The sequence below is a fragment of the Gallus gallus genome, chromosome 18 (genome assembly GCF_016699485.2).
Source record: "Gallus gallus isolate bGalGal1 chromosome 18, bGalGal1.mat.broiler.GRCg7b, whole genome shotgun sequence".
Lineage (NCBI taxonomy): Eukaryota > Metazoa > Chordata > Aves > Galliformes > Phasianidae > Gallus > Gallus gallus.
Window position 1 is genome coordinate 2038717 of NC_052549.1, and position 15344 is coordinate 2054060.

A 15344-nucleotide genomic window follows, 5' to 3' on the forward strand; every position below is an offset into this window, starting at 1 on the left:
CTTTATCAGCCACTTTTAAAGTCTTCATTCACATTTCACTTCCTAACATGAGTCTCAGGTTATTCTCATCACCTATATTTGAACTGGCTCTATTTTTAGTTTCCTAATTCAAAATGAATATGAGGATGTGCCTTTTATAGACAGCACACTCTTAGTATCTGAGCATATCTTGAATTAATGACGGTAACATATACTTTAGAATAAAATGTGTTACATTTAAACAATAGAGGCAGGGTGATGACATAAGAAGAATAGATAAGAGTATAGCACCGTAATAAAACGTTGAAGGTTTGCATTACCAGAGACAAATCTGTGAGCTGTGTGCTCAGATATGGGCACACATACAGAGCAGATCGCTCAGGAACATGACTGTGCAGGATGAGGGTTTCTACACTGCAGATCCACATCTTGCTGTCTGCACTGGCATTTTTCTTACTGCCGCTGGGAGGGCAGGCCCTCGAGCTCACTCCATCTCTATGCCTCATCCACAGAATTTGATAGCAAAATCCAGTTTGACCCCTAGAACCAGGGATAAATTTTCAGCCTGACCAGTAAAATGCTTTTTGTTCATATTATAAGCACATTTTGTCCAAGCGTATTTGAAAAAAAAAAAAGACTCTAACATGCCATCCTTGCTCAGAGGGGAAAATGTACTCTGGGAACACAAATGCAACACTTTCTCAAGATGGAGAACAGGGCAAATGTGCAATAGCAATGTGGTATGGTCTGCATTGGCATACACGAGTGTATTTTCTGCGACAGATCCAAGCCAATGTCATTGAAATGGATTCAAAAACACCAGTCATTAGCAGAGAGTGGGCTTGGAATAGGCTCTTTAGTTGAGGAACTAGGCTGTGGTCCAGAAGCTGTATGTCAGCTATATGAACTCCTGGCAAAATCCCAGCATCTTTATTCATTCACTTATTGCTATGACTATCCAGGAGTCGGAAAAAAATGCCATGAATAGATCTATTCCTGCTTGAACTCTTCCTGCTCCATGCACCTTGTTTCTACAGGGACTGTCTCATTGTTTGCCGCCAGCTGAAACACAGCTGTTAATCTAGAAAGAAAGTCAGTGAAAAAGAGATGCTTCTTGCTTTTCACCTGTCAGATAAAAAATTATAGGTTCAATCTAACCACCAGTCTTAGAAACTGTTGCAGACCCAGGTTCTGGGAGAGCACCAGCAGCAGCCTCCAGGCACTGAAGGGAAATGATGCCCTCTTCTCGAAAATCCTTTAGAGAAATCATCATGACTTGCTTTATATGAGAAAATGGGAGCAGATCACTATGGTAAGTGAGTTTGGTCATCTATTTTCAGGAGCACGATGGACACGGCATGAGGGATTTCAAGACCCTGGAGAATTTTAAAGCCAATACGTCGAAGAGTATGCAAGACAGAATGGGATTCCTCAAGTTCTGAGAAGAAATGGAGATGCTTTCAGAAAGGAGACATCTATCCTAGAAACAAGCAGTAGCTGAGCAGTGAGAATGGTCTCAGCCCTCCAAAAGCGATGCTTTTTGGCACAGCTGTGGGGGAATCAGTACAGACTCTCCTCTCCTTTCCAGTGTCTCTGGTCAACCCTAGACTGGTATCCTTCTCAACAGACCGTAACTTTCATGGTTCCTGCTGGTCTATGAAAAGAGGCAGGGGGCTTGCTCTGGAAAATATGTGCAAGAAGGAAAAAAACTATGTTCCCATCCTTCAGCCCACAGCCCTCCCCAATGCCCCAGTAAGAGCCATCCTTAGAATCACAGAATTCTAGAATGATTTGGGTTGGAAGGGACCTCAAGGGTCATCAAGTTCCAACCTCCAGGTACGGGCAGGACTGCCTACCACTAGATCATGTACTAGATCAGGCTGCCCAGTTCCCCATCCAACCTGGCCTTAAACACCTCCAGGGATGGGGCATCCGCAGTCTCTCTGGGCAGCTGTTCCAGCACCTCACCACTCTCTCCGTAAAAAACTTCCCGATACCTAATCTAAATCTTCCTTCCTTTAGTATAAAACCATTCCCCTTTGTCCTATCACTACCTACCCACGTCCTTTTGAGATTCCTGCCTCTTGCTTCCCCTGCAATTTTTGTTTATGGAGAACAATAGCAAACTTTGGACTCCACAAACTTCCCCAGCCTACAGAAGAGGTATGCCAGAACCTGGTTCCAAAACTAAGCTGCGTCACAGCCATGACACCCTGGCATGTGGGAAATTGCTAAGCCCTATGTCTCCTTGAATGCCCCCAAAGTAGCTGAGCAATTAGAAATACATTCCAGCTGAAGCAGTACCCTTCAGGTACGTGCCAGAGACAAACCACTCCTTCTCTGGAATGGTTCCAATTTCTCAGATCTGGGCTTCACCATGAAAACTTCTTAGCACCCCCTTCAATACCTGCTGTGCCAACCTACGAAAGCACAGTCCCTCCACTTGGGAGCACTCTCCTTCTCACTAGCCCAAGGCTTCCAGCAGCCCACACAGCATACTGGCACACTGCAAGGAAAAGAAGCAGAATGACAGCCGCATCCTGTTGGTGATCTCAGCTCTGAAATAGTCTGGGGCAACAAAGTGATGCTGTAAGCTGTGAAACCTAACGTTCCTGCTGTCCCGTGCCAGGAACTGGCCTCCAGGTTACTGTCAAGTCAGAAGGAAGAAAACATTTGGTGTATCCCCACTTAGGAACTGTGGTTCCCATCCTCATCCTGTGACTTCTAGACAGTACCACAATGTGAAACAATCACAGCCATGGGCCCATGCACCGTCAACAGATGGAGATTAATCTGCTTCAAAGAGCAGGAAGAGTCAATAAATGAGCTTAAGTTTGTCTCTCAAAGACTGTCTGCAATTACATTTATGGCATTCGTCGTTTGAAGCCCCCCCAACTGTCCACCGTTTTGTACTGGCTGCTGAAGAGTGAACTGAAACTCCTGGGATCAATTTTCCTATGAGTGAGTATTAAACCTGGAAAGCAAACCTGGAAAGCAAATCTAGGGCTTGTGTCTCCAAAGACACTTCTCAGATGATGAGCCAGTGTTCCTTCCACAGGCATTAAGAAAATAAACTGTATATAATACACTGGCTTTACTGTAACAGTCCATATTTGGCATACCCAAGCTCTTCACCTGCTGAAATCTGACTATGGGACTTGGTTGTTCTGAGGAAACAGGAGAGATCAGAATTACAGATTCCGCTGCTGAGTCCTCCATATGCCCCCAGGAATCACAGGCTTTTTTTTCATAGTACTTCAATCCCTTATTTACAATCTGCAAACACATTACAATTGATTGGTGGCCTGCTAAAGAAACAGTATTGCAAATCCAAAGGGGATTCCTAATTTCACTTAAAAGCCCTCTGTGAAGAGATAACCAGCCTCAGGTGCTCAGTAACACTGTAGTAGAAAATCATAAGGTTATTTTATACACCAATTCTTGATAATAAATACAGAAAAAGACATTCTTCAAAGAGAAGTTTGCAGCATGCAGCCGAAGCTCCCTGTTTCACAGGTAGCTGGTCTGTGATTGCCAGCTTTTCACCAGCCTTCAGCTCAGCTTTCAAAGGTACCTGCCAAAATGTTGCAGAGAGTTGACAGACTCCCTGTGAAAGGGCATCCGGTAGGCAGGGCTTTTTTCTTCTCCTCTCAGCTATTGCAATTTATTTTGATATGCTGCTGGCACACAGCAGAAAGAAGAGAAATCCATTCTAGAGCACCACGTTACTGAAAACCATTGCTAGGCACTGAGCAGAGCGCTGGCCGCGGTTGGGTCTGCAGGACAAGTGGGCAGCAAAATAATTTGCTAACCACAGAAGAATGAATGGAGCAACAGCTACTGTGCTTTACATTGCCATGGAAACATAAGGTATCAGCAGTGGCAGGGTGGTCTTTTCTTGTTGAAACATAACATTTTGTTTTAACGCTCACTCGGTAAGAAAGAAGAGGTCACCCAACCTGGTGAGCATCTTCCCTTCCCGCTTCAGTCCCATCTGTGTCCTCCAGGAAGTACACTTCATGAGACTGAGTTAAAAACACCATCAATAGGTGATGCAACACGATCTCTGAACGACAAGTGCCTCTTCACATGCACTGTTGAGGCTGCCTACAGCAGAAGGTTTGGCTGTTGGTGCAGGAAATGGGCTCTGTTCAATAGCCAGCTGTGGGCTTCTTGCACCAGAAAGCTGCATCTCCTGGCTTGGCAGTGATGTATGTGCCCCATGCCCTCCTTGTGGTCATTTTTCTGCCACTTACTTATAAAGCTCACAGATTAGCTGCCAATCCTCATCGCTCACAGACTGGGAGGCATCAGCTTGAAGAGCCCTGTTCTGAAAGTCCCTCCGCATTGTGCTTAATGCTCTATTGGCAGCCAGTTGATCAGAAGGCAGAAGGGTTCCAGCCCCTCACCTTGCTTATTTCAAGGCACCAGCCAGAAGGTGACCCCAGGGGCTGCTCTGGGTTTGCTTAAGCCCATCCCATCCCAGGCCTATGGAGGTGGCATGCTGCACAGCAGCTGCAGGCACTGCTACGGTTTCAGCGACCTCCTGCTCTCCTCCCTGCCAGATATTCGTAGGGCTATAAAAAAGAGCTGTCCAGACTGCTGAGAAATGGACGGTCGTGCCTGGAGTCGGCTAAATAATTCAGAGTGGATTGAAATGCCCTATTGCGTAATGGAATCTTTCTGCAAAGCCGTGCAGCGGTTTCCACATCCCAATGATCCTATTTTCAAGTCAATACAATTAGGTGTCAGAATATGCAATCGCTGAAATTAATCTGGAATCAGAATGCAAGGGATCTTTAGCGCACACGCACTGCAAGACACCATCAAAGTCATTAGACGTTATCCAGGATGAACATAAAATGATTCATTGGGATGCTGCAGGCTGTGGCTTTGACATCTCCCCATTGATATGATATGTGTAACAAGTGTTTAATGAGAAAAAGGACTCAACACACCTAACCCTCAATTTTCACATAATCTATTCATGGCGTGTTGCAGATGCAGGCATGAAAAAATGACCCTTAAACTTCTTGTTTTTTCCTGATTTTAATGAGTCTGCTGCACATGAGGATTGCTAATGACAGAGGAGGCAGTAAATTCCACCCTGTAGATGCTTCATTGCGTGTTTTGTAGGGGATCAATGCTGGGTTAAAACAGATATAAGCCAAGACCCCCAGAGAACACAGTGAGGGTAAGAACCTGGGCTATGGGAAAGAAACACAAGGCTGCCAGGATGGCAACAGGGGAACAGCTACAACAGCAGGGAACCAGGAGAGTGCTGGAGAGAGAGGAGTCAGATCCTCCAAACTGCTAATGACAAATTAGTTAATAAATCTCTTCCCCCAGCACACTCATCTCTGATTCATATTTATATGCCAATGGACCAGTAGAACTATTGGTTTCTGAGCTGCTGCTTGCAAAAGGAGCTCAGCCTTCTGTATGTTGGGTTCTCCAAAAGGAACAGAAGTGTGTGGAAAAGGAGAATGCACACCAGCATGTGTACAAGGGGAGGATATGGTGCCAGTAAGTATAAAAACCTTATTCCATTTTTTCCCACGTTGTATCACATCTGGTGCCTAAGCAAAGCTGGCGGCATGCTGAACGCTATAAATCCACGGAGGTGTCTGCATAAAGATTAGTTTGCATACAGATATGTCATTTACAAAATACAGAGCCTGTCACAGATACTCTTCAGCTTGCAGAAAAACCAAGGAAGGTGGAAAGAATGTGCAAATGAGGGAATACAGAGGATGGGTAGGTCAAGACATCTCAGGAAGGAAATGATCTGATCCTCACGTTGGCATGGGACGTTCCACAGCCCTATCATTATCAGCACGCTCTTCTAAGAGTCACACGAACGCCAACTTGCTGTGGTGTTTTGGGCAAACTGACACAGCCATGAGTCACCCCGAGTGCTTCCCATGCCCGTCCAGCAGGAGGGCAGCACCACACCGGGGGAGCAGCACGGACACAGTGCTGGGAAAGCTCTGCAGCTGTGAGGGCAGAAAGAGATGAGAAAGTGGAGCTGCCACCCACCTCCACTGGCTGAGACAGCAGAGCAGCTCGGGAAGATCTTGGTTGCTAAGTACGATCTAGAGCTGCATTGTCCTCTTTTGTGTTTGTAGGAGGTTCCCTTGTAACAAACATGAATGCTACTCTGTCAGAAAGAGCGAGCTGCTGCTTTATTCTTGAGGCTTGTCTTGCAATAAACCTGTGTGATGACCCTGATGACATCAGGCCCTCCAACTCCAGGTGTTGGCACACCAGGTTACTGTGGGAGCACAGTGGAATCCCTGCAGGGCTGCAGGATGAGGTTCTGGCCATGGACTGGCAGCAGATGGTGGCACGACACCTCCCTCAGCTCATGCTAAACTGAGCCCAAGGGAGGAGCAGCCACAAGGCTCAGATCATCTTCCCCCCCTTCTTTGCCTCCTCTCACTCTCACAAACCCCACAGTTTCCAAACCCCAAACTCACACAACAGCTATCTTCCACTGCTCCAACACCATGGAATGCACGGTCTGCCTGTGTTTACAACAGCTCATCCACCTGCATGTGGCCTGGGAGGAAAAGGTGATCATTTTCCAAGGTAGGACTACTTCAAGGACAATTTTCTCCTTTCTCCACACAAATATGTGAGTGCACGAGGTACCAAACACGCTTCAGGACAACGAGAACAGAAGCCCCATCAGGGAAATACCACATTCAGGCTGTAAATCTTGCCACATCTACACCAAATGTCACACGATAAAACCTAACCGTGGGTAGCTCTTATTGCTCAGTCACCAGACCCTACACCAACATCTTTTGCACATTGCCCACACTGCAGGATGCTCCGAGGCGATGCCAGCAGCGCAGTCATGCTTCAACAGCCACATCATGCTGTCTTGTGTACATGGTTTGATTTTCTTTCCTGCCTACTGGCACCACTGGAGAACAACTTCGGTGCAAATTTTAGAGTGGTGCTTCAAGAAAAAAAAGTTTCCTACAGGCATGAGCTTACATGAAAGTAGCAAATTCTAGGAAAAGTCTTTTTTTCGTCCCTGAGAGATGACTCTGCAGTAGAGTCCCCCACGTTCCTCCTGCTTCATTGCTCCCTTACCCCCAGTGCTCAGTTCAACTTTTCCTACAAAAGCCTCGCTATATTTAACATTGTTGTAGCACTACCAGGAAAACAAAGAAGTGTTTGAGTTACGAAGCAGCTCATCATCTGCTCTACAGAATCTCTGCTGCTGGAACAGATTGGTGAAATACGGAGAGCCCAATTCAATTCTGAAACAATTTTTAGGGTGTGAGGCTGGCAGTGAGAAAATGAAATGAAACGAAATAAAACGAAATAAAATGAAATAAAGACTGCATCTTTTTTTTTACCTGAAAACTCAACAATCTTGATCTGAATTGAGTTTACTGTTCCTTAAGACATACGGACTCACTGTGGTTCAGAATCCCCATGGCTGCTCGCCCCATGTCGTGTTGTGGCCAGGTGAGTTTCTGTACCAGCCTGTGTGACAAAGCAGAGCCCTGGCAGCACTGTGAGCATGGTCCTTGTTGGGACTGCCTCAACCTGGGACACCTGATATTATCGGGATGCTCTGAGAGAGACTCATTGAAGAAGCTGTTTCTTTAATTAGGTTAGTGCACAGAGGAATGGGATTCCTCCTGTCTTCAGTGCTTCTGCTCATGTCACTGGAGCCCTGAACTCTCTTAGCGAATCTCATAGCAATTAGAGCAATAGTAACAACTCCCATGCTAGCAACTACAGGTGCGATTCAGCTGCCTTTGATGCTACAAGACCCAACCCCTCATGGCTTCCCCTCTTGCTAGACTGGGAAAAGAAGCACCTCTTACCATCCAGGAGACACAGGCACTCATTTAGAGGTACATGCCTTGCAATACGTGGAATTGAAGGCTACCATTTTAGAATAAAATGTCTAATTTCTAGCTGTCTAAAGTTAAAATAAATTAACCCCATTGTATGTCTCTCCACAGAGACCTTCTACAGCGTTTGGATTCATTCTGAGATCACCTCACAGGCTGACATTGAAGCCCCTTACCATGGCTTGAAGAACAAACTATGCAGTGATTTGATAGATTTAAATGCCGGACCATGATGCAATGCCCAGTGAAGTGTCATATAAGACGCATAAATCACAATCTTGAAGGAGCTTGTGGATGTCAGACATGTGAATATGCTGATTTGGTAGCCATGGTAGTTTGGCATGTCTCAAATCTTTGTCTTCTGCCCGAAATAGACCAGCTGCTAGCTTTTAAATATCGCTCAGCACTTGTGAGTCCTGCTACAGCGCAGAAGATGGCTGAGAAAACACCAAAAATGTGAAATACTGAGATAAACTTCATTGGTTTTGTTCAATCTAAGAGCAAGAACCCCTTTCCTTGGTGGGGTAATGACGACACGACACAGTTATGTGGTTAACAGTAGCTGAATGGAGATCTTCATTCATTCACTGGAACTGAAGTAAGATGAAATCTGAGCACAGAGTAGCTCAGCTAAAGCTCAGGAGTGTATGCCTTGCTGGAGCACTCATCCCTTCTGTCTACATGTCCAACTGTGCTGCCAGTTCAAGCACAATACGGGGAATCTATCAGGTAATATTTCCAGAAATAATCAAATCACATAGGGTGCAATCATAATGACAGAGGCCCTAAGTCACTTGCTACGCACAAAGCACCTTCCTTCGCAGCACAAATAGGCAATTAAATCAGATCACAAACAAAGACAAACCTACACATTTACTCAAGCAAACAAGGCAGTTTGCCTGCAGAACGTGTGCACACGTTAATCACTTGCACCAGTCAAGCGTGGGCATGTGAATTTACCATTAAGAAGTTAGAAATTAACACTATGGTACAGTTCAAATAAAATGTGAATTTACAGGTAGCTTAGAAGTAAATTGGAAAGACAATCCATTACTTTTGGTACATAAAAAGCCGAGTTAGTTGAATTTCTTCAACTAAAAGCCTTTTATCCACTTTTATCAGATAGGGTGGAAAGCACCACTCTAATGGCTGTTTGGCACTCTGGTACATACACCATTCGGCTCCCATTGCCCACCCTACCATCTTCTCAGGGATGGGAAAGGTGCTCTGTGGGGCTTCCAGCAAAGCGGGTGGGAAAGGTGTGACAAGCACTGTCCCATCTATGGAAGAACAAACCCCCCAGGCCTCCTCCGTTGAAGAAGGAAAGTGGGTTTTATTTTTATCTGAGAAGGAACTGGAAAAGGTACGTTGTACAGAAAACTGCTCAAAGAGAAGTGAAGTGTCTGGGAGGAGGAGGCAGGTTGTAAGGCTCTGCCCAGGGTTACCCATGCTCTTGACGAGGGCCATCAGGACGCATCACTCAGTAGACCGTGCCTCTTGCTACCTTGCCCTAAGCACAAAGTTAGGCCTAATGTGATGGGACGTGACTGTAAAACCTCCTTTGGGTGGAGAGGAGAAAGGGAAACGTTGTGTGAAACGCCATCCATGAGTCCTTCCTCGAACCACTTTAGTTCCCAGCCCACCTGAAGGTTCACGGTGGTTCTCTCTGCTTTCCTTCCACCGGTGCAGTGCCAGGCTGGAATTGCAGGGTATTGTATTACAAGTCCCACGGGTGCTGCCTCAGCCTCAGTAAACTTTATTTAAGCACACACAGACATACACAGACAATATACATATATTTGTTTCTTCTCTGACAGTTCTACAGGACCAACACTGCTTTGGATGACACTCGTGGAGAATTTGAAAAAGTGCAGGAAATGTAAGGAAAAATAAAGGTATTTTAATAATTTGCGACTCGTGGTCATCCACAGAAACAACACAGGTGCATTCAACCAGGCGAGCACATGGACACATCTCCACATACAGTACATTGTGTCTATATAGGTTATCTCCACATACATTGCGTCTATAGAGATGTACAGCAGTCTCAGTAGTCAGCAGGACACAGAACCAAGGCGTACTGGCACGGCACAATGCTTGCACTCCCAGTGCCACAACCCACGGCCAACGCATCCCGTGTGACACAGCCGGGGTGTGGGTGCAAACACAAAGGTGCTCCCAACACGGTCTCACTGTACACCATAGAAACTTACCAAACAGGCAACAACGTCATAAAACAAACGTTCCCCCGGGGTTCTGGTGACCAGCCAGGCTGAGTCAAACGGCACAGCTTTCACGTCACCACAACTCCTGGGATATGCAGTTACTTATCTAATATAGCTACAGCTGTCTCTCAACACATATCGTATATACAGTACATATACACAGAACATACACAGAGCAGTATATGTATATTTTTGGGTTTTCACGTTTGTACATTATATCACAGATTATATGAGCACATAAAATATACGGTTTGGACCTAAAAAGAAATAGTTTTATAAAATATTCATAATACCCGCCCACCCCCCTTCCACCAAAAAAAAAAAAAAAAAGAAGAAAAACAGCCCAGAAACTAAAAGAAATCCAGAAACGCCCTCTGGAACCGTTACTGCCTGCCCTGGGACAGCATGACACTCCTTCCCTTTCCCTTTGTGAGTACAGCAGCACAATGGTGGTTTGCATCCATGCACCCGGGAAAACACAGAGAAGTATAAGTGGTGGAAGTGCACAGTCAGAGCGGAGCCTGGAGGCTGGCTGTCCCACTCCACACTCTCTCCCACCGTCTCCCTTGCTACGATTTAAAAGGTTCTGCCAGGAGCACAGTATTTTACCTGCAGCAATATTTGCCAGACTAAAGCAACTGACTGCAGTCCAATACTGCCCTAGCACTTAGAAGCCAGCTTTTGAGTTATATCTTTATTATTATCATTATTATTATTATTATTTATTTAAAAGAATCTTTTCTATTTAGCAAAAAATTGTTTCCACTGTACCCTTCGTGTGTCCTCGTCCTAACGTGACAAACCCGGAGGAGATGAAATTATGGAGATCTGGCCCTCCACTTCGATAAATATCCTTTCCATAGTGACCTGGCAAGGAAAAGAAAAGAAAATGACTTTATTCAGGTGTTTATATAGGTGCAGATATATGCCATGCAGCCCCGCTGCTCCCCCTGTCCACGAGCACCAAGGCCCCACCATATGATTACTTTATGAATGGGAGTCAGAAGATTCAGCAGAACATAACTGCAGCAAAACCAGATTTCCACACGGGCAAAGCTTAGGAAGAACAACTGGGTATTTTGATACTTCCAAGGCATGAACAGAGGAGCCGAACAGCCCAAATTTGCCAAGCACACACCCCAGATTCCAGAGGTATCGCACAAGCCCTTGGCAGCATTTGCACCTCATTGCTAAAGTTTTTTGCAGCTCAAAAGTGAAGTTGCCAGTATCTGTCTTGCCCAGGCTGGACCCAAGTGCCCATTAGCAGTACAACAGCAGACTTTGCCTTTTAGCTTTATTTGCTCTGGTTCTTGAACAACATCCCCTCGTAACTTCTCAAGCTTGATAGTCTTCTGCAGAACACTTCCTAAGAGCTCTCTTAGTCCATCACAACGGAGTGGTTCCAACTGTTCACGACTCATCCAGCTATTCAAGGTTTTCATACATTAATAAGGAAAAAGGGCTTCTGCTTACCATGCAAAGCTCCGAAATGAGGACACAGATAATTTTCCAGATACCCTTTATCATCTCCTCCCCTTTTCATGTTGTTAATTTCGCTATCCCTTTTATTTCAGAAAGAGGCAAAGATAAGATAGGTGCAGGGGGAGGGAAGAAAGGCAGCGCTGGGGGCTGGGAATATAGCTCCTGCCCTACTAAACTCCACCTTCCCATCCTCTCTGCACAAGCCCGGGGTGCACACACTTGGGATGCATCTCTGTTCCTCCAACCCCCGTGGCTGTGAGCCGGGCACAGCAGATGGTGCAGTGCGTGGCACCCGAACGGAGAGCTGAGTCAGGAGGCAACGGGGAGGGCAAAATGGGATCCCGGATCCAGGTGGAAATGCAGCCCAGGGCTGTGTTCTGGCTGGCTGATGGTGCCTCTGACAGATGCTACAGCCCTCTCCTGTTTTTCAGATGGAGACAAAATGCTGTGTGTTCTCACACATATTCAGGCTTTTTGGGAACACTGCAAAAGCTGTAATGCACTCTGAAATCTCATTAGAATGCAAAGACTTCTTTCCCTTTTTGCCAGTGACTCCCACCACAGTGCCTTGACAACTCCTAGTGATCATAGAATCACAGAATCATAGAACCATTAATGGTGGAAAAGTCTACTGAGATCACCAAGTCCAACACCAACCCATTCCCATCATGGTCACAGATCAAGTCCCTCAGTGCCACATCTCTTTGGCTCTTGAGCACCTCCAGGGATGGTGCTCCCCCACCTCCCTGTGCCAAAGCCACACCTCTCTGAGGAAGAATTGTTCCTAATAATTGTTCCCAACCTGAGCATCCCCTTGCACAACTCAAGGCCATCAGCTCTCAGCGTTGCAAGCTATTATTCCCATCACCAGCGTGCACCTTTCATACAGCCGGGTTGAAGGTGAGCACCTTCTCCGGGCCCAACCTGCCCCAAAATATACCCTGCCATGGAGCTGAGCAGGCTGCAAACCCCACCCCCCACCTGTGGGACTGTGCAACCCCAGGAGCACGCTGAGGATCCCCGGAGGAGGCTCACATATGGTGGTGGCAGAAGATGCTGAGACTTCTGAAATACTGTTTATTCCAATCTGCTAGAAGAAGCATCCCACTCCTTTTCCTCACACGGCATTGCTGGTCAAGGTCAGCCTAACGCTCCCTGTAAACTTCTCAAAACACACACAAAGTGTTTCTACAGGTTCGGGAGAATTAGCAGCAAGAGTTTCCTTCTTGCATTTATAGCAATGCAAGGTGGTAGCAAAAACCTTGAAACGTGGAGGCTTCCACCCATACATCTACCAAGACATTCCTGGGGAAAAAAAAAAAGAAGGACTTTCTGTTTGCGGAGGAGAGGAGCGGGGTTGCTCTCTTGCTCTCCCTTTCCCACCTCGCTCCTCGTGCCCTGCATGCCGTTTTGCAGGGTGGGGATGGCATGATTTGCCTCTGAGCACCTGGAAGCTCCTCCTGCTTCATGTGAGATCTGCTTTTGCCATGAGAACCTGAAAAGGTGCCGTGCTCCCACTGTGCCCAATTCTTCTTTTTCTCTATTGTTTTCCTAAATTGGGACGTATTTTCCCTTCCCTTTAAGCTGATTTTTGCTTAGACATCATCAACTTCTATGCTCTCAGGGCCAGCTATGCACACGACTGACACTTCATCAGTGTCATCACTTAGCAGTTTTAAATGAGGATAAAAGAAACACACAAATATGTGCCATTACCTCCAGCTGAAGCCACGGCTGTCTTTTACACATCCCTTTGGAGGCTCTGCTTAAGTCAGAGATCAAGAAGGGGAAGTATATTAAGAAAAAAAAGCAAACATTGACTGGCAGATTGAAGATCATTCATCAGCCATTTGCTCTCTGAACCTTGCTCTGCCCCTTCTTGCACTACATAACAGTTAAATTAAAAGATTCCTGTGATAACATCCCATTAGCATTTGAACAGGAGTCCTGTTTTCCCATGGGAAGCCTGAATTTGTAGACTTCAAGCAGCACGAGTTTCTCCTTTTTACGGGCACATTACAGGACTCTCCGTTTGCTTTACAAGGTTCTTTCTTCCTGCTCACTTTTGATCATTCCTCCTGCCCCCGCCATGGCCAATGCTGGCACCAAGCTTGGTAGGAGTGCCTTGGGGGCTGCTGGGGCTGTGCCTAGCCAGAAAGCATCCCTGTCCCGCTCCTCACTGGGGGCTCTGTGCCTCCCCCCTACTGTGTGTGCTCCCACCTCAGGGTCAGGACCCACCTGGGGGCTCAGCACAAGCTGAGCTGGGCTGAACTGCTGATGGAGATGAGTGTCTCATGGGCCAAAAAGGTCGTTCCCTCTGCCCCATGGTATAGAGCTGATGGCCCAATTCCTTGAAAAACAGGTGCAAACTCATCTATTTTCAACTCATTTTAGACACCTGAGATATTTTTACTGCTGATCAACACCCAACAGAGCAAACTCTGCCACTCCAAGACACAAAGGATCTCACTTTGAAGCCTCACAAAGCTCTTTCCTACCGCTTTTTTCTCTGATGTGACAGTGTATCACAGCACAGTTCCCCTTTGGAGGCAATGTCCCTGAGACGAGATGTGCTATGGGCTGCAGCTGCTGGGGAGCTGAAACGCAGTGCTGGCAGCCACTGAAGGTCACAGGCAGCACTGCCCAAGCAGCCACAGGGATGGGCAGTGGGGGTGTCCCCTCCTCACCGCTCAGTTCCATGCACTGAAAGGAGCTTCTCCGTCCCTTGAACAGGCAGACCCAAGCAGGAGCTGGGTTTGATTCCGATGGAGCCCCGCAGCACGCTCTGCTTCCAAATCAACACAACCACCTACCAACCCAATCTCACAGCATGGAGCACGTTGTCTTTTATATTTCTCAAGCAATTTTGCATCTGCAACATCTGTGGCTGAGACAGAATTTAAAATGCTGCTTCAGAGCACAGTGTCTGAGTGCCTGGAAGAGGCTTTTCTTGCTCTCCCACTGCCCACCCTTGCTCACATCCGTGTGCTCTAACGCATGTAAACTCTCAGGCGCACATGGGCTCGCAGGCTTTTCCATTAAAAGAAATGACCTGGAGTCCAGCAAGGCAATGTGTTACTAAAGCAAACGAGGACTTACACAACTTAAAATTTCCAAAAGAAATTGAAACAAGGAGAAAACACGACTTTTTTTTCCCCCCTCTTTCCTTTGCTTATAGCACGTAGCAGAGGCAGAGAGCAGGTGAGCGTTCTGCCTTCCACACAACAAAGACATATTCTTTAGGGCATACAGCTGAAAGAAGGAACATTTCATTACGACCACACGCTGCATAACACACATATGGAACAAACTCAGCCACAAACAGCAATTACAGGCCCAGCTCCGATTTAACAGAGTTATTAGAGCTGAACTAAAATGCTGCTATCCACCTTTCAGAAATGGTATTACTGAGCACGGATTACATCACCCGCGGAAGGGCAGACAGGAACCACAGCGGACGGCCTTTGGGGTGACACACACTGCCATGCTGAGCTCATCCCCGTCCCAAGGTTTCCTTGGAAATAACCGACACCCAGAGAACAGCCCCAGCACATCAACACGAAGGATGTGAACAGCCATAATGACCACGAGGTGTCTGCTGAGGACACGGCATAGGTTGGATGGGTCCTTAAAGATCATGTAGTGCCAAGCCCCTGCTGTGGGCTGGCTGCCCCTCACCAGCTCAGGCTGCCCAGGGCCCACCCATGGCCTTGGGCAGCTCCAGAGTTCCTAAGCCCCTGCCCTGTCTCACCCTCCAGCTCTCCACCACGTGGCTGCT

At 46.7% G+C, this 15344-nt stretch overlaps 1 protein-coding gene and 1 long non-coding RNA gene across 4 annotated transcripts in view; one reads left to right on the forward strand and one right to left on the reverse strand.

Moving 5' to 3' along the window:
* LOC107054729 overlaps positions 1–7406 on the forward strand; it is a 32791-nt gene extending 25385 nt beyond the window's left edge. Inside the window, exon 4 of the long non-coding RNA XR_005840612.2 lies at positions 1320–7406. This is a non-coding gene — a long non-coding RNA (uncharacterized LOC107054729). The remainder of the gene's footprint in view (positions 1–1319) is intronic.
* The window catches only part of SHISA6 (shisa family member 6), a 222315-nt gene that overhangs the window by 163879 nt on the left and 43092 nt on the right, over positions 1–15344 (reverse strand). For all 3 annotated transcript variants that reach the window (XM_025141681.2, XM_015295241.3, XM_025141680.2), the window contains exon 3: positions 10856–10951. In XM_025141681.2, coding sequence (XP_024997449.1) covers positions 10856–10951 — 96 coding nt within the window. The remainder of the gene's footprint in view (positions 1–10855; positions 10952–15344) is intronic.